Consider the following 19329-nt stretch of genomic DNA (forward strand, 5'->3'; position numbering starts at 1 on the left):
GGCATGGGAACAGACACACAGAGGGGAGAAAGACCTTTAAGCTCATCGAGTCCAACCCCTCCTCTCTCAGCTCCACGGCTTTGCAATAGCTCCAGGGATGGGCACTGCCCCACCTCCCTGGGCAGCCTGGCACAGGGGCTGACAATCCTCTCAGGGAAAAGGTTCTGCCTCAGCTCCAATCTAAACCTCCCCTGGGGCAACTGGAGGCTGTTTCCTCTTGTCCTTTCACTTGTTACCTGGGAGCAGAGACAAACCCCCACCTCACTACACTCTCCTGTCAGAGAGTGCTCATGTCTCCCCTCAGCCTCCTCTTCTCCAGGCTGAACACCCTCAGCTCCCTCAGCTGCTGCCCATCACACTTGTGCTCCAGCCCCTTCCCCAGCTCCGCTGCCTGGCTCTGGACACGCTCCAGCCCCTCAGTGTCCCTCTGGCAGTGAGGGGCCCAACACTGAACACAGCACTCGAGCTGCAGCCTCACCAGGGCCCAGCACAGGGGGACAATCCCTGCCCTGGTCCTGAGGCCACATCAGTGCTCTCAAGGATGCCCTTGGCCTTCTTGGCCACCTGGGCACACTGTTGGCTCATGTTCAACTCATGTTCACCTTTCTGCCAGCCAGCAGAGAGGGCACTGTGGCCACAGGGAAAAGAAAGGGATGGTCTCCCTTGCTCACTGCTCAGGAGCTGCTGCTTCTGGCAGAGCTGTGGCCCTCCCAACCCTTCCCAAGCAGACAGCAGGTAATCCACCATGGCTGACACAGGGAGAAGGGATTTGGCAATGAGATGCCATGGAGCTGGGGAGCCTCAGCCACCCATCCCCTCGTGCCACGGCACACCACTGCTTTTACACAGCACAGTCATGTTCAGGTCTCCTCAAGGCCAAAGAAAACACACCTGGGGTTGGCAGTTGGGGAACCTTCCCTCCTCTAAAAGTGCCCCTTTCTCTCACATTCTCACAGGTCCAGTACCTCCCAGCTCTGCTTTGGCAGAGGCCTCCAAACCTCAGCTGCCCTCTCCTCAGCTGTGTCTCTGCCAAGTTTGGATGCTGCTCAGGGTTTGGATGATCTTGGGGCTTCTCCATCTACCACACTGAGGGGAGGCCTTGTCTGAGCCCCAAGTTGCCCCATCCCAGTGTGTGGAAAAGGGGGTTCTGGGAGAGCCCTTTCTGCTGCTTTCACTCTCTGAATAAACTCAGCTGTGACTCTGTTACCTTCAGCCTCCACAGAACCACCAGCAGCTTGAAGTGCTGAGTGAACTGGAAAGCATCCCTCATGTTCAGGCAGAGCTGAGAAGGTGCTCAGCTGCTGTCAACAAACCATCAAGACCCACAGAGCCCCTCTGGCCTTTCCATCAGTTGGCTGGGATCACCAGCTCAGTGCAGATGGAGGATGGCTGTTTTCCATCTCACAAAGAAACGGATAATGCAGGTGCCTTTGCAAGCTTATCCATTCCTCTCACTTGTAGGGGAAAAATTCCTTCCCTCCCCAGGCTCTCAAAGCCAGATTCTCCAGATGTTGGCAGAATTCAGGCTGTTGAGAGCCTAAAGCCAGCTTCAGTAACATCCTGGTTGTACGGCTTTACATTAGAAATTGTTCCTGGCTTGAATGTTTAGCTAAAGAGCTAAAAAGTCCCTCTATAAACTCTGAAGTAGTGGCAGGACCCAGATTAGAAACGTGCATTCTTTTTCTTGAAGCTGCATTTTCCTACTGGCATTACAGGAGCTGTTTAAAACCCGTGGAACAATTTCTCTCAGGGAGATGCGGCTCCAGCACCTGGTTAACACCTTCCTTCCCCTGCCAGAGAACCCTACTCTGAGGCAGGGCAAAGTTCGGGCAGTTTTAATGAAAAACAATTCTTTCTTCCCATAAACTAAAGAGATTTGCCTTTCCCCCCCCTGCCTCTTTTTAAAAGCAGGTTATTAACCTTTAAGCAGATGAATGTAAGATAACCTCCTGGCTGGCAAGGAAGGCAACAGCCACGCAAGGTGCATCTGCTCCCGGCCAGCTGCAGCACACATGTAAAGGTGTTGCATTTAATCTGAGACAAACAAGTGTTTATTATTTGTGAAAGGATCTTCCACTTTCTCTTGCTTTTCAGTTCGTAACTTACAGGGCAAAGACACATGCTCTGAGTTAGCAATCTGCTCCTTCTGCTGCAGCCTTGCCGAATTCCTGCATCTCATTTTACGGTCCCTTTCTGCTTCGAAGCTTTTCCCTTGCTTGTCTGTGTGAAGCGTGGCAAAGGAGGTGTTGTTCCTGTCAGCCCTCAGCTGAAGGCACCCAGCACTAACTGTGTCCAGCACCTGGCTGAGGCCTGGAAGTGGCCATTTTCTCGAGCTCTTGGCCATAGGGACACGCCAAAGGGAACCTGGAGCCTTTGGCCTTAACACCTCAGGTATTTTCCCAAGAGAGTATTCCAAGATACCACTTGGCAAGCAGGAGATGTTCATGCTGGGCAGGCAGAGAACACTAAATGGCACTTTTCAGTCAGTCCCAAGCTTTGGCTTTTAGTTTTACAGGTTCCTAGTGCTACACAAAATGGGGGTGGGGGGATAGAAGAGGTTAAAAAAAAGCACCTGGGTCAAGAGCATCCACATCTCGATCACACATGGAAAACCTGAGGTAGGCCTGCATATCCCAAATCCTTCACACCTTTGTTGGTCCAATGGTCCAGCCTTCACCTTTTTCCAGTCCCTTGCCACCTAAAGTTTAGGTTAAAAATCAAACAGATGTGATGGTACTCATTAAGCTGGTATTCTCTTTTTCTTACAACTCTGCAGAAATAGTCACAACATGGATTATTTCTCTGTAGAGACACCTGGTTTTCCCTTTACCAGTCCTAGCTGTGTGTCTCCCTCGCTGCATGCATACAGTCTGGTACTGAGCACTGATTCAAGTCCACAGACCTAACGAAATCATGACCAAGTTGCACTGATCTCAGTCTGCAGTCACTGCAGGGTTGTCCTGCTTGTCTGGAGCAGGAGCACTTCCTATTCATGCAAGTGAAGTGGCATTTAGAATAAGCAAAGGAAATGTGGAGGAGAATTACTGCATCTTATTCCAGACAAATGAAGACAGCAAACAGGCAGCCTTGTAGGGACAACCTTTGAGCTGCACTGTTTTCCTTTGGGAAGCTCCCTGGTCAATGCCACTCCACTTAATTGCCTCGAATTGTCGCTGTTATCCTTTAATGGGAAACATAACTCGCTTTCAAAGCGACCACAAGGAACTGCAAACAGGGGAATCCTGAAGATCAGCAGAGGTGGGACTGCATTACAGCCATTTCCATCAGGCTGAAATTACACAGAGCACCCCAGGAATGTCACTGAAATGGCTTCAAGCCAGGGCGAGCTGAAGCCATGCTGACGCTGAAAGTCAAGGCTAACGGTGCTCCACCTCGGGACTGAGCTACTCAAAACTCCAAACAATCCCCAGTTCAGACAAAAGCGTGTCCCTCCTGCTAAAAACACAGGCTTGGGACACTGGTAGTCAATCCTGGTTTTACCCACACAGCTCCTAAGGGCTAGAGCAGAGGAGAGCTTCTCTCCAGCTCCCCGTCTCCACTTCCACGTTGGCCTCACCCGAGCAAGAGGACCGGGAAGCTCAGTTTATTGCACTCAGCCACAGCAGTGGCTATCCTAACAACAACTGACACTCCCAACAGCACAAGGTACAACTGAAGGGCTCACGACTCAACAGTAAAGCAAAAGAGTTCACTGTTACTCTGCTGAGCAAACACTGTTGTCTACAGACCAAGGTTAGCAGGAGGTTTGAAATCACCACCTGCTCATGGGGTAACTTTCAGAAAGAAGCAAAAAGCCACCGAGTTCAGAGTTTTCTGGCAGTTTTGGACAGAAATTATTTTTTCCCCAGACTAAAAATTAAAGAGATGAGACAAGTGGAACACTTGCCTAGGATCAGCTCTGCAATGCCTGACTCCTCAGGAGCAGACTGAAGCCAGCTCATTTTTGAACATACGTTTAATCTGACCCAACTTTCAGGAAGGATTTTTTCTTGCTTTAAGCACAGGGAGGGGATTATGCATGATTGCAAGAACTACCTGTAGTTTACATTTCAGTGTACAAAAGATACTTTGCAGCAGCTCCAGGAAAAATTAAACAAGCAGGCTTTAAGAAGAATGATGAAAAAGTTCATACTCACTCTGATCTCTGGCTAGAGCACTGAAAATCCATTTTCTCATCAGCACTGTCAACTGCAGTTTGTCTTTCCTGTATCGTGCTGTAGCTCTGTTATGACAGCAGCTTCCACATGAAAGGGCACATTTGCGCTGGACCCACTAAGCATTCTGAGATCTCTCCTGATCAAAAGATGCTCTACCTGTGAGAAATACCCAGGGTACCAGACGTTCATTATGCTAAATCTTAAAAGGTATCTTTAACATTAAAATTGCCCAACCTAAAATCCCTTGCCATGTGTCTCAGCATAGCTCTTTTTCCAGAGTGCTCACCACTCACCAATACAGACTGAAAGCAAAATGAGTCAGAAGTATTCAGCATCCCTTTAATCCCACCTCGCAATTATTTTGATATCTGTGCCTCCAAGGCCCTTGAGTTTAAAAGGCCCTTGAACTGATAATTGACAGAGATAAACTAGTTATCTGAACGGCAGCAGCGGCGGCACGACGGGTGGCAGGAGGTTCAAGAGCAGGAGACGGTAATTCAGAACATTAGGGCTTGAATTGGCACGTCCTGTAAGGGGATAGCAGAGGAAGGAAAGAGTCAACACAGCGGAGGGAGAGTTGGTGATGCTAAAAATGTATCCTTGAGACTTCCCGGGAGTGGCAGGGCAGGCACCGGCTCATCACCCGCCTCGCTCCGTGGGGATAGATTCCCAAAGAGCTGCCACCCCTCTGGATCCCGCCAGCTCTGGGACTCAGACAAAGCTCTTTACCCAAGAGCACAACCCCTTTAACCTCTCTTCACAAAAAGAGAAAGGATCTGTTCCTTATTTCTCCAAGATAAATGCTACTGTCAAACCCTGGCAGAAAATTAGAGTAACAACTACTCTCCCCAAAAAAGTGACTGGATGAGTTTGTGCAGAGCAAACTCCTACTTCAAAGAGAACCATCCAACTCCATCCCCCATCCAGCTCCAGTTGAGGGAAAGACTAAACATTGATGGATCTCTCTAAAACATGCTGTGTGGATACTCAAGCTTAAAACAGATTTATGCAGCGAAACAGCATGTCCCTGCAGCTCTCCCTCATAAATGCATCCATGTTTCCTTAGAGAATCATGAAATTGTTTCGGTTGGAAAGGACCTTTAAGCTGATCGAGTCCAACCCCTCCCCTCACCCTGCCAAGCCCACCACTAACCCATGGCCCTCAGCACCTCAGCTCCACGGCTTTGCAATAGCTCCAGGGATTGTGACTCCCCCACCTCCCTGGGCAGCCTGGCACAGGGGCTGACAATCCTCTCAGGGAAAAAGCTCTTCCTCAACTCCAAACTATACCTCCCCTAGCACAACTTGAGGCCCTTTTCTCTTGTCCTATCACTCATTACTTGGGAGCAGAGACCCTTGTGCCACCCCAGAAGTAAAATAAATACAACAAACACTCCTTGGATTGACTTTTTAATATACCAATATTAACCCTTTTTTGATAACATATATACAATGAAAAGTTAAACATTATCTTAAAGATTGACAACAAACCCATTTCAAATCAGACACAGAGGTACAGGTAATAGATTTTGCATCAAGAACACCACAATTATAAAGGGGAAGTAGGACATTTGACTCTTTTTATTTTTACAGTCTATTGCCCAATTTTCTCCATGGCACAAAAGACAGACAAATTGCCACCTAAATGAGATGGCCCTGTGAAAGCAACTGTAAGAAGCCAAAGGACAAGACATGACTGAAAAGGGTCAAGGGACATTTTGTGGTAGGGGCATCCCACTGAGCTGCTTTGGATGCAGGCGCAAGGCCTGTTGCCTTTTTACTGACCTGAGACACAGTTCAGAGGGGCTGGTTAGGCTGTCCCCACCTAAAAATATTCCAACTATTCTAAATCCACTTTGTCTTTTAAGATTCTCTGTAAAACGTGCACTTTTTTACTGGCTTACAGAGAAAGAACCCAGAATCCACAGCAGCTTCATGACAGGAAGATGTTGTAACTCAGTTAAACTGCTAAGGCCTGCCAAGCTTGAGATCAGCCCCAAAAGAACAGCCAAAACTGCAGTGACTACTGCACTGTCACAGCTACCCTTTGCAAGCAAACTCCTCGAGGGAAATATGCCAGTATCTCCTGATGCTCAAGCAGCAGGACACAAATCAACAGGAAGATTCAGAAGGAAGGTTCATATGAATGAACATGAGAGGCTGCAAAGGAGAAACAGCGAGTGACAAACCTTCCTCTACCTTTTGACACTCCCTGTGCAGACAGCAGTTGTTGTCCCTACAACAGCTCCTCAACACCCTCTCCCACAGCAACCTAGGAATGACACAAAGACTGCAGCCAAAACCCCTCCCATTTACTAGTAATTAAAGGTTCCCAGAGAATCGGCTGATACAGTTTACAGGCACATCCCAGGGGAGTTATGAAGTGAAGCATCCCCTTAGAGCTATTGTTCCAATATGATTCTCATTCACAGCACATCACTGCATTGGGCAATAAGATAAGTCTTAGTGGGGGTGAGACAAATAGGAGCAGATGTTTCCTGTTTCTAGCCTGACTTTCATTTGGTTTCTGTCATTGCTGGGTCTCCAGCTTAGGAGGGGGGGTGAACTGTGTGATGCCTAACACTTGTCCTATTGTTTGGGGTTTGGCAAAATCTGAGCAAAAAGGTTGCTCCCAGCATAGCAGAAAAACGGCCCATCAAGTAGGATGTCTGCAACTGGCAGGAATGGAGGTTTCAAAACACAGTGAAATCACCCTTATCTGGGAACAAACCTTTTATCAGTGGAGCTAGAAATGAGATGAGATTCCTTTCTCAGCCCAACTTGGGATCAGATCTCTAATATCAAAGGGCAAGAGTAACAGTCCAGGCAGTTTTATTTCTAATGTTCTCACATTATACTTCAGGTTCACTTCCATACTGAGAAGTAATTCCAATGTAAAGCTTCTCCAAAAGCTGTATGTTTCAGTGGCAACCTGTGCCAGCGGGTTCCTTAAATTACAGGCAAAGCCTCCACAGTTTTTTTCCACCAATGGCAGTTTGTAAGTGTGCATTAGTAGTGCCTTGTACATACACATATCCCTGCAGGTCGAAGCTGTAACTGGGGATTTCTGTCAACTTGTTTTACAAATCAGTACTACAACCTACTGCTTGCTGAAGAGGATTCAGATGTGAAAAAACGTACTTCATAACTGCTGCTGCTACCTATGGCTATGATGCAAGCTGCAACCTGACTGCTGCTTTGAGAATGAAAATGAGAAAAATATACTTAAGACAAAAAGATACATATTTTTCTGTCTAATACAACTAGACACAGAGCCACAGCCTCCTGCATGGGTGCAGCAGAAAACCTGAGATTTATTCTGGTAAAAGAGGTTCAGCATTTGGGAGTTGTGTCATGTGGGTGTCTGCTCTGAAGGAGACCAAGGAGACCGGTCTCCCAGCTGGCCTGTCTCAATTTGCATCAAAATGATTCCAGTAACACAAAATGCTTTGCCCTTTAAACATTGTGAAAACACAGAGATTTCTGTTGCTGATGTTGTAAGAGAGAAAACAAACATTTGTCTCACCACGAAGAAGAAAATGTTTGATACACAATTACTTAAACCAACAATTAAGCTCAAAAGACAGAGGCCCAGCAATCCCACAGGCAATAGGCTCCTCCCAAAAGCAAGCAGCTCTGTGTTGCAGACAGTTCTTTGGAGGGATGGATGCTTACAAACCAGAGGGCTGCAGCACACTTGATAGGAGAGGTCAGTGGTGCCAGTCAGACGGCAGAGAGCAAGATGCTGTTTCACTCTTCCAGGTGCAACAGCTTCCTTTGGAGAAAGCTTGCATGTGTGACATTTCCCATGATCGATTCGAGTCCTCTGTGAGCCACAGAGCAGCAGTTGTTCAGCTTTCCACTATGCCTTTGTGCAATGTAAATGGAAGACAACATACCAGGATACAACGTGAACTCCCATCTCCCTCAGATGTGACCCACTCTTTAGTGCTTTGTTTTCTTCAGGGCCTCATCACACCTTTTTAGCTGCCACTCATCGCTCCGGGTTGTCAGCTGCCTTTATAAGCTGCCAATATTGGGAAAGCTCTTCAGTTTCTCAGGAAAGTCATCTTTGTACAGGACAGGATCAGCACGGTGCTCCACCACTTTCAGAGGCATGGTCCCAAAGACAGAGGCAAACTTGTTGATGCATTCAGACCTGGTGAAAGGAAAAGCAATGTAATTAAGAACCTCTCAAAGCAGGCTGCCTACCAGCTCCCACACCAACGCAACTGGTAGAAGCCTCGCCTTCTGTGCTTGGGAAGTACTTCAGCCAAGCTGCCTACTAATAAATAATAACAATAAAAAAGAGCCTCACTGCAGAGAGAACTGGAAAGAAGCTGGTGCTCTTTGATTTATCCATTTAATCACAGAGACGAGCAAGGCGATGCTGGCAGCAGCACATGTGCACATGGAGGTCAAAGCTTCCCTTCTCCCTCCCCCCAGAATTCCAGTCATTCTTAAAGCAATGTACATGCTGTAAACCAGAACAGATTAACTGCCAACATGTCTCTTAAAGGGCCACTGTTGGGTCAATTTAGCTCATAACAAAGGTTTTGCAAAAAACACCAAGCCTCTGTGAAAACAGAGTTCTAAAACCAGTCTGTTTTCTTCAGGGCTCTTCAGAACCTCTGTCTTTTCCCACAAATACAAACCTGCCTCATGTTTATACCTTCCTAGCTCCACTGACAAAATGTTTGTTACCAGTGTACAGGCAGCAACCATTGTACTGTAACTTAAAAGAGAAGCTGAATTAAAACTATAAAATGAAGACAACTAGTTTATTCTCCTTGTCTATTTTAAATAAAGAGATGTCCAGCAGTAAGGCATCACATTAACATAAAAAACCCACCCTGACCATTGATGACTCTTTCAATTTTAATAACCTCAGGTGTGAGCAATGCTGTGGAAGGGAACAGCCACGTGCTTCAAAAAACAAGCAAACAGATGTTGAACCTTAAATTGCTGCTTAACTCTTTGTCTGAATGGCACGGTACGTGTGGAAACGAGGCAGGGAGAAGGTGGCTCTTCTCACCTCAGCCAGCACTCGGCTAAAGTCACCTGAGCACTTTATAACATAGCTTTAAGAACCCAAGTCCCCAAGAATCACGGCAACAGTCCCTAACACGTAACAGAGACAGCTACACCAAACCAGGTCAGTCTGGAGACCGAAAAATAACAAAAAGGAATGAGTACTTTGACTCAGCTTACAGAGGTTGCTGTGCTGCAGGCAGTCCGAGAGCATCTCTCACTCTCCAACCACTGCACCCTCTCCCGACCCCTCTGAAGGGTTAGGGGGTCACTATGGCTCCAGGATAATTTTCCTCAGCAGACCCGGTCAATCACGCCAACTGAGTGTGACAGTTTTGTGACGGGGACTGCTCAACACTGCCCCAAATACTCTTTTGAAGTAGATGGGACAGCAAGACTGCTTTTCAAAATTAATTCTTCAGCCTCTGAGCCATCCCTTGACTCCCTCCTTAACTAGAGTAAGTGACTGGAAAACACAAAGCCCAGGTTGTTCAAGTGCTGCATCTCTACAGAGCTGTCTCAAGATATAATGGTCAGATTTCAGGCCATTTTCCAGCCTGAGAAAAGTGTCAGAAAACTACTTCACATGGGGTGATACCTAAGTAAAATATTTATAGAGCTAAATGCAGCTGTTTCACTTTCTGCTACCTTTTCATCCCCCCCTACTTCTTCCTACCTTCAGATTCAAATCTTTGTGCTAGGAAACAAATGAAATGGAATTGTGAGTGTAAGAAGAAACTGCGTGCAGTGGGAAGCAACCTCCAGACCTGGCACAAACACTGCTCCAGGGTAGCCAGAGATCTGAAACAGCAAAGGAGCCATCGGTCAGGACTGAGGTGAAGAGACCCAAATCCAACATCTGCAGTAAGGTGACCCAAGGGGAGGGTGAGCTTTGGACCCCGGGCACAGAAAGGTCACAGTAATGTGGAGAAAGGGAACAGAGTGTTTTCTCCAGGAACACTTTCTGTTGCCTTCACAAGATGCCCAACATGAAATACTTTAAACACATCTGATTTTCAGACAAAGCCAGAGACGTGGCTAACTGCAAACCCAGGCTGTGTGTATTACAGAAGTTTCATGGCAGGCAAACCCCAAACCCCACAGGCGAGGGAGGTAGATGCACTGGGAGATGCGTGTGAGAAGTTTGCACAGCTGCTGTCCCTCACTGGTTTCTGGAAGACAAAAATACTTCTGGTCTACTGGTTCAAATCCCGTTTCTGACAGTAATGACTGAAAGACATTGTAATGTAACAGCTGCTTGGTGGCCTGTGTGAAATGCATTCGTTATCTCAGCCTGCGGCCTGGTAGGCAGGTGGCCACATCAGAGCAGCCATTGTCACAGCCACAACTACGCAGCACCCTCAGGGCAAAAAGCAAAACTCAGTGGAAAGTGCGGACAAAACTGGCCTCTTCCCAAATCCCAATCCCAAAACTGACCAGTCCCAAATCAAAGATGAGATCTTGTGAGAAAATATCAAGATGGAATCCTTCTAGATCCAAACTTATTCTGAATGGCAAGGTCATTCAAGCACATCAGTACAATACCTTAATTCACCAAGAAGCCACTTCATTGTTAAAAGAAATTAACAAAATAAGGAAATGACAAAGCAAAAATCAGTGTGTTCTAATCACTGATCCCGAACCAGAAAAGTTAGTCCTCAGGAACTATCAAATTCGAAGATCAAACCCAGGCTTTTTTAGATGAAAGAAATGTATCACTCACAAGTCACAGAACTTATTTGAAAGAAAGTCACCTCTTCTCAAAAAATTTTATCTCCTGAACTAAATCATTCAAATTCTAAAGCCTTTGCCACTTTTGGACAACATAAACCAGAAAGCTTATCTAGAAGGTTATACATTCAAAGCTAGGTAGCCAAGAGAATGTAACATGCCATCTTAATATGGAGGAAAGGTGTTTTTCTTGACTGTGCTGACAGTTTTTCAAATTCATGTTTGCCTCCAGGAACCCCTTATTATTTTTCTCACCCTCACAACAACATGCAGTTGTGTTTGACAAGGAGCTAAGATTGTATGAACTCAGAAACTGAGAGCCCTGTAGCCACTAGCAGACTTAATGAACCTCCTGTCCTTTAAGGTGTCTCTAAATCAGTTTCCTCTCCCTTATCACTCAAATATTTTTTGTCAAGGTAACTGCACCTTTGGCCAACTGTTACTTGGACAGTTTGCCCCTTAAGAGAATGGCTTCCTGTTTTGACTTTAACAAATACTTACATGTCCTAAATAAGACACTGCTGCTAATGTTGCTGCAGAAGCAGCTCAGCCCTGTGTTGCATTTACTATACAGGCTGCATTTTACAGAGCTTTCCCCTTTTTGAGAGCCAGATGCAAAAGTGTTAGAGGCAGGTTGCTACTCAAACAGCATCTGTAAAATACAGGGATTATGAGATCCTCCTACAGCTTCCTCTGTGACTCTATGTAAAGGCCAATGTAGGCAAGAAGGGGATTCTAGGTTCATCTCTCTCTTTAGTTAATGTATTTTAACAACGGAGCTCAATAACCCCAAGGAATCAAGTCTTTTATTTATCTCAGAGAAATTATACAGCAGAAGGAACAGCAGTGCTGGCTTTGCCATCACTTGCTGTAAATATCCTTCAGCATTGATCAAAAGCAGTTCAACTGCACCATCTTTCTTTCGTCTCTGCTGAAAGTGTCAAAAGGCCCAGCAGAACTCACAGGTTAGTTAAATGTCCCTTGTGGACAGCTCTCCCCGATTGACTTCTCAAAGCTTTTTACACTTTAAAAAAAACAATCATCAGGCAGTTGCTGGGCATCTCTCTGCTATTTCTGAACCAGAAACCCAACACTAAACATTGTACATGCCCATGACAACTCTGTTTCACAAACAGTAGGCTGATCCCTGGATATACAGGCAAGTAAATTAGCTCAGACTACCTGCTTGCTATTTCAGAATGCTAGAAAGCAAGGAGTCAAGCACTTTGGGAAGCTGCAAGTGAAGCTGGTAATGGCTTTTTGGTATTGTTCTTGGTACTCAATGATGTAAAATTGTCTGTACAAAGCTGTTCTTTTATAATATGACAATGATTCCTTGATGCATCCCATTCAGCTTCTCTTCTGACCCTGAAAACAATTAATGTGTGCATATACACACATATGTGTATACTTGTGTCTTCAAGACCCACCTGGACATGTTCCTATGCGACCTGATCTAGGTGAACCTGCTTCTGCAGGGGAGTTGGACTAGATGATCTCTAAAGGTCCCTTCCAACCCCTACCATTCTATGAGTCTATGATATGAACCATAAAAGCCTTACTCACCAAGTTAGTAAAATTTGCTCTGAGAGTTGCTATCACTTATCATTTAAAATGAATAGTTACCTCAGAAGAGTAAAAAAAACAAGAAACCTTTCCAGATTTTCAAATAACTCCCTTAACATTGAAGGTAGATAATAACCACACATGGTGAGAAGGTATTAGGTGCAGGCATGCAGTTGCAGTATGACATCAGTGACCTTCAAAATGAAGCCTGAATAGACCCAAACTGGATATGTCCTATCTTCCCAGTTTTATTCCTGCAGTCAAATTCTATCCCAGCATGTACTTTTATTTGGCTTGCAAATAAAAGCATGTGGATTTGCAATCAATCTAACATTTCCTACAACTCAGTCATCTCCACTGTTGGAAACTAGAGAGAAGTAAAGTAACAGTTTAAACATGTTCTCAATAAACTGTCAATGATACTTTACTCCAAGGATAAAAGAATTGCCTTAGGCATGGAAATGTGAACTTTACCCTGCATAATAATGCACTTTGGAGCAAAAAGTACTATTTCATCTTCTCTTTTTGTAGTGTTTACCTTAATAAGGACCTAGTTCATGACCAAAATTTCCACAACCTCCCATGCTTCCCCTTCAGCTATCATTTAAGATCCACAAAGCTTCCAGGCCCTTCCTTAAGAAGTTTTCTGCAGAATAGTTTTTACCATTTTCATGGGATATGTTTTACTTTAGTCTTGCAAACTCCTTTTTTTAATCCAGCCTTATTTTAACTCCTGTCTAATACTTTGTCACTAACCTTGGCCATAACACTCCTCAATCGCTGGCATGATCAACACACAGAATCCCAGAATGGTGGGGGTTGGAAGGGCCCTCCAGAGCTCATCCAGCCCAACCCCCTGCTAAAGCAGGTGCCCCTCCATCAGGGGCACAGGAACGTGTCCAGGTGGGTTTGGGAACCTCCAGAGAAGGAGCCTCCACACCCTTCCTGCACAGTCTGTGCCAGGGCTCCCTCACCTCAACACCAAAGGAGTTTCGCCTCATGTTTAAGTGAAACTTTTAGTGTTTCAGCTCATGCCCATTATCCCTTGTTCTGTCACTGGCCCCCACACAAAAATGACTGGCCTTATCCTCTTTACACTAACTCTTTCAAGATTTATCAGCATTGTCAAAGTCCCCCCTCAGCCTTCTCTTCTCCAGGCTGAACAGCCCCAGTTCTTGCAGCCTTTCCTCATGGGAGAGATGCTCCAGTCCCCTCAGCATCTTGGTGGCCCTGCGCTGGTCCCTCTCCAGCAGTTCCCTGTCTCTATTGAGCTAGGGAGCCTAGAATTGGACACAGGACTCCAGATGAGGCCTCACCAGGGCAGAGCAGAAGGGGAATAGAATTGCCCTCAACCTGCTTCCCACAATCATTGCATGTCAGGATATCAGGATACTTGGTTAGTAACGATACCTGGTTAGTAATCAAACTATGTGTTTGTGTGTGTTGTGTAATGTATGTTTACATATCAAACTCTTCCTGTAAATATGCACTCTTCTTGTAAATAAACCCCCAACCTACTAACCAGTTCTGCATTCTTTCCCTACATATATTACAATAAATAAATCTCATTTACATGGCTAAAAAGCCAGTAAAGAGCTACATTTTCAATTCTACGAGTACTGCAGAGGAGGACAGAAAAAAGCCCACTGTTAACATGACAGCTGGCAATATAACCATGCCATGTGTCTCAGTGCAAATCTGAAATTACTTATTTTAAATGCATATCAAGTTTCTTTTCATTTTGTCACCTCTTCTGGTGGTCTTTTTCCAGCACTGTGGCTACTCCTGCCTACTCACCCCATCCATTCCATGCCTGCAAATTATTTTTCCCAAAGCTTCTAGGTGAGATGAGACAGCCCAAGAGGATTAAGGTGCAATGCCTCTGTCAGTCCTAGATCTCAAGTTAGTTCCACCTAAAAATTAGTATGCACAGTATTTTCTGACAGCCCTTTTCAAACATGGGTGTTGAACAGCTTTGTGAAAGTGAGGAAACTTTCCCTTATTTCACACACCCAAAAGCCAAGGCAGAGGAAAGTTTAGTGTCTTGGTTAAGGTTGGGAAGACATTTTCCTGTAAAGCAGGGAATACAACTCTTCTACTTACCAGCTTCCAGTATTTCACTCTCAGCATTCACTGCCTTGCCAAACATATATTTCATTTAAAAACTGAATTTTCACACAAATATAACAATGTTGCCATTGTTAAAAAATTAGTGCTTCATTAGTGGAAGCAACGTGTTTCACGGTCTTTGGAGGCAAGATAATGTACAAAAGATCAGTTCAAATAACACTATTGATAATTTAGAACCTTGGTACTCTTTGGTAAGGTAGCAACTATTTGGTTTAAAATCAAAATCTCACAATCATTCCAGTTGATTTTCCATGGTAAACCAGAAATGTGGTATTCCCGAAAGTACTGCCAGCAACCCGGATTTCATATAGGTATCCCATATGCTTCACAGCAAAGCTGCTAAAAATGATGTCCTTCTGAAGTCCTTTCTTGCAGTTCCCCACTTTTCAGTGTCACATCACCCACTGCAAGAATGACTTACGCTGATCAAATCCACGCGGCATTCATTCAAAATCGGTAACTTACAAAACCATAATCAGTGACCGTTTTTGATCCTAATTTAATGAGGCACAGGATAAGATTCCAAGGATCAGAACAAGGCAATCAGAGGAATAAAAGGTGGTCACTCACCTTTCCACCATGTGTGTCTGGTCCAGTGATAACCCATCAATTGCTGTGCATTCCGGACATTTGAACTTCTTCCGCGGGGTCACCTGCAGAAAGGCATGCCAGATATCAGCCAGCATCAACAGAAGGGACATTAATCTCCTCGCACAGAGAGCAGTGTGATACCTCTGAACATGCCTGCAGTGTAAGCTGAGCTGTCTCAAAAAGTTGGGGGGGGGGGTTGAGGGTGGGGGGGGAGGGAGTTAAACTTGATTTTTTTGTAAGAAAAGGGAAAAAAAAAGCCCCTCCATTCAGCTGCATCTGGCCCGGCTGACTGCAAAACTCACAGGGGCCCAATAAAAACGGCTTGGAGGGGTTTTTTTTTCCCTTCTGTAACCGAAAAGAAGTGGCGATGACAAGCTCCTTAATTCCTGTTTAATGACTGTTTTCTCACTGCCAAGGTCCCTGTATAAACACCATTTGTTCTTGCAGCCATAAGAGCGATGAAATACAGCTTCCCATACTTCACCGTCACGTTAATCCAACAGGCGCTCTTTTGCTCGCTCCAGTTAATAGCTGACTGGCAAACCCCGAATCGCACAGAGGTGCCAAATTGCTCTGCTGTGCCCTCAAGCAGCTCAAAAACCTTTTTTTAGCAAAAACACACACTTTATCTTCTAAAGACTTTTCTAGGAAACGCAGCCACCAGACCCAGTAAATGATGATGGACAGATGGGAAAATGGACCTCGCTAATTGAAGTAACGCCCGGTGGCCTCTAAATCTCATTCCAAGTTGACATAACTCTGAAACGAAAGTACAGAGTGAATGTCCAGACCTGAAAACGTGTCGAAACATGTCAGGAAATTAATTCAGGGATAAAAAAGTTCATTTAAAGCTGATCTCGCAATTAACATTCCTGCAATTAACATTGCTATAAATCAGCTGTTGCCAGGCCGTGACAGAGCGAGCTGCGGACAGTTGGCAATTTCTTTCCTCTAGTGATCTCAGATAGTTAAAATATATGTATGTGGGTGTGTATACACACATATATATATAGCCATCAATTAAATTACCTTTTTCATACCTCATTTAGATGGCTGAAATAACCATGAGCAACAACTGGTAAAAACCGATTCTCTGTTCCCAGTTAGCGTAAAAGTTTTAGTGAAAGGGCATTTCTACAAGGCACCATACCAGAGGCAAATGAGAGAAAAAGGGAGATGAAGCAATATATTGAAGTCTGCTAAAGAAAATTATAAGGGCCTATACATCATGTTTTCAGAATGTGCAAAGCTAAACTGCAGAAAAGTCCCACCTTAATGACCGATTTGCCAGTGACATTTGCCACGAGAAAATTCATGGCAATATCTTCACAATTCATATGAGCATCCACCCAATTCTTGATGTCTCCAGGCATTTTGTAAGTGTAAAGATAGTTGAAATACTGCAAGACAGAGGGAGAGAGAAGATAATTTTAAATACAGTAACTGTGGGACTGGAAATGCTCCAGTCACTCAACAGCAGGCAGCTAAGGGTGGGTTGCAGGCAAAATCACAGAATCGTTTCAGCTGGAAGAGACCTTTAAGATCATCAAGTCCCAGCCCTATCAAACACAAGAACACTTCCCTAAGTGCAACATCTACCCACTTAAACACCCCCTGGGATGGTGACTCCACCTCCCTGGGCAGCCCATTCCAACGCCTGGCAACCCTTTCAGGAAAGAAATTCCTCCTCACATCCAGCCTGAACCTCCCCTGGTGCAACTTGAGGCCATTTCCTCTTGTTCTATTGCTTGTTACTAGAGAGAACAGACCGACCCCCACCTGGCTACAGCTTCCTTTCAGGTAGTTGTAGAGAGCAAGAAGGTCTCCCCTAAGCCTTCTTTTCTCCAGGCTAAACAGCCCCACATCCCTCAGCCCTTCCTCATCTGAGATGTGCTCCAAATCCTTTCCTAGCTTGGTAGCCCATCTCTGGATCCTCTCCAGCACCTCGATGTCCTTCTTGTAGAGAGGGTCCCAAAACTGGACACGGTATTCTAGGTGCAGCCTCACCAAAGCAGAGTACAGGGGAATGATCACCTGCCTGCTCCTGCTGACAACACTGTTCCTGATCCAGACCAGGATGCCGTTGGCCTTCTTGGCCCCCTGGGCACACGGCTGGCTCATGTTCAGCTGCTGTCAACCAACACTCCAGGTCCCTCTGTGCCTGGCAGCTTTCCAGCCACTCCTCCCCAAGCCTGGAGCTGCTGGGGGTTGCTGTGGCACAAGTGAAGGACCCAGCACTTGTCATTATTGAAACTCATGCCATTGGCCTTGGCCTAGTGCCTATCTAGATCTCTCTGTAGAGTTTCCCTACCCTTAAGCAGATTAACACTTCCACCCAGCTTGGTGTCATCTGCAGACTTACTAAGGGTGCACTCTGTCCTCTTATCCACATCGCTGATGAAGATGTTCAATAGGAGTGGCCCCAGTACCGAGCCACTCATGATCAGCCACCAACTGATTTAACTCCATTGACCACAACTCTTTGGACCCAATCATCTCACCAGATTTTCACCCAGGAACGTGTCTGCCCATCCAGCCCAAGAACAGCCAATGTCTCTAAGGGAACGCTGTAGGAAACAGTGTCAAATGCCTTACTAAAGTCAAGGTAGACAACATCCACAGCCTTTCCTTCATCCAACAAGCAAATCACCCTGTCATAGAAGGAGATTGGATTTGTTAAACAGGACCTGCCCTTCATAAACCCATGCTGACTGGGACTGACCACCTGGTTGTCCTGTATATGTGTAGCTTGGCAAGCACCCCTGCCAGTTCCCTCAGCACTCCAGGATGTACCCCATGCAGCCCCATAGATTTGTGCACATCAATGTGGAGCAGCAGGTCACTGAGTCTCCTCCTGAGTTGTAGGGGGGACATTTTGCTCCTTGCCCCTGTCTCTTGGCTTTGGGGGCTGAATTTCCACAGTAGAAATGCTCCTGTTACTAAAGAATGAGGCAAAGACAGCATTAAGCACCTCAGCCTTATCCTTGTCTTTTAATACCAAATTTCCTTCTGGATCTAATAGGGGATGGAGGCTCTCCCTGGTCTTTCTTTTATTGTTCATTTATTTAGGTAAACTTCTCTTATTGCCCTTTACCTCTAAAGCCAGTTTGACTTCTAGCTGGGCTTTTGACCTTCTAACTATCTCCCTACGTAGCCTAATAACATTCTTGCACTCATTGTGAGTGGTCTGTCCCTTCTTCCAGAGGCCATAACTCTCTTTTTTTTCTCTAATTTTAAGCCAAATCTCCCTTTTCAGACAGGCCTGTCTTCTTTGCCTCCAGTGGGATGGCCTGTTCCCAGGCTTTTAAGATTTCCTTCTTAAGAAGTGTCCAGCCTTCCTGGACTCCTGTACCTTTCAAAACTGACTCCCAAGGGACTCTCTAAAGTAATCTCCTAAACAAGCTGAAGTCTGCCCTTTGAAAGTCCAAAGTGTCAGTTTTGCTGCCCCATCTCCTCACATCTCTATGAATAAAGAACTGAATAATTTCACGGTTGCTGTTCCCCAGACGGCCTCCAACTGCAACATCCTCCACAAGACTTTCTCTGTTCATAAACAAGAGGTCCAGCAGAGCACTCTCCCTGGTCAGTTCACTCACCAGCTGTGTGAGGAAGTTATCCTCCACACATTCCTGGAACCTCCTGGTTTGTTCCCTCTCTGGTGTGCTGTATTTCCAGCAGATATCTGGGAAGTTCAAGTCCCCAGCAAGAACAATAGCAAGTGACTGCAAGATTTCTCCCAAGTGCCTATAGAATGTTTCATCTACCTCACTACTCTGGATGGGACGTCTATAGCAGACTCCCACAGCAAAATCAACTTTACTGGCCTTGCCCCTTAACCAAATCCAAACACTCTCAACCCCATCATCACTATACTTAAGTTCTGAACATTTATAACAGTCCCTAACACACAGGGCCAGCCCACTGCCTCTCCTTCCCTATCTATCCCTCCTGAGGGGCTTGTAGCCATCAATTGTGTCATTCCAGTCATGAGAGGTATCCCACCATGTTTCTGTGATAGCCACTATGTCATAGTTTTCCTGTTGCATCATGGCTTCAAGCTCCCCACTTGTTGCTCACACTCTGTGCATTGGTGTAGATGCAC

General features: G+C 45.5%; 1 protein-coding gene across 1 annotated transcript in view; it reads right to left on the minus strand.

Moving 5' to 3' along the window:
* Positions 1-5575: 5575 nt before the first annotated feature.
* EXT2 (exostosin glycosyltransferase 2) overlaps positions 5576-19329 on the minus strand; it is an 88389-nt gene continuing 74635 nt past the window's right edge. The window contains exons 12-14 of the mRNA XM_061997974.1: positions 16499-16627; positions 15207-15289; positions 5576-8337 (exon numbers count right to left, since the gene is read on the minus strand). Of these exons, the coding sequence (XP_061853958.1) occupies positions 8199-8337; positions 15207-15289; positions 16499-16627 (351 nt within the window). The 3' untranslated portion in view covers positions 5576-8198. The remainder of the gene's footprint in view (positions 8338-15206; positions 15290-16498; positions 16628-19329) is intronic.

This window comes from Colius striatus, chromosome 6 (assembly GCF_028858725.1).
Source record: "Colius striatus isolate bColStr4 chromosome 6, bColStr4.1.hap1, whole genome shotgun sequence".
Classification (NCBI taxonomy): domain Eukaryota; kingdom Metazoa; phylum Chordata; class Aves; order Coliiformes; family Coliidae; genus Colius; species Colius striatus.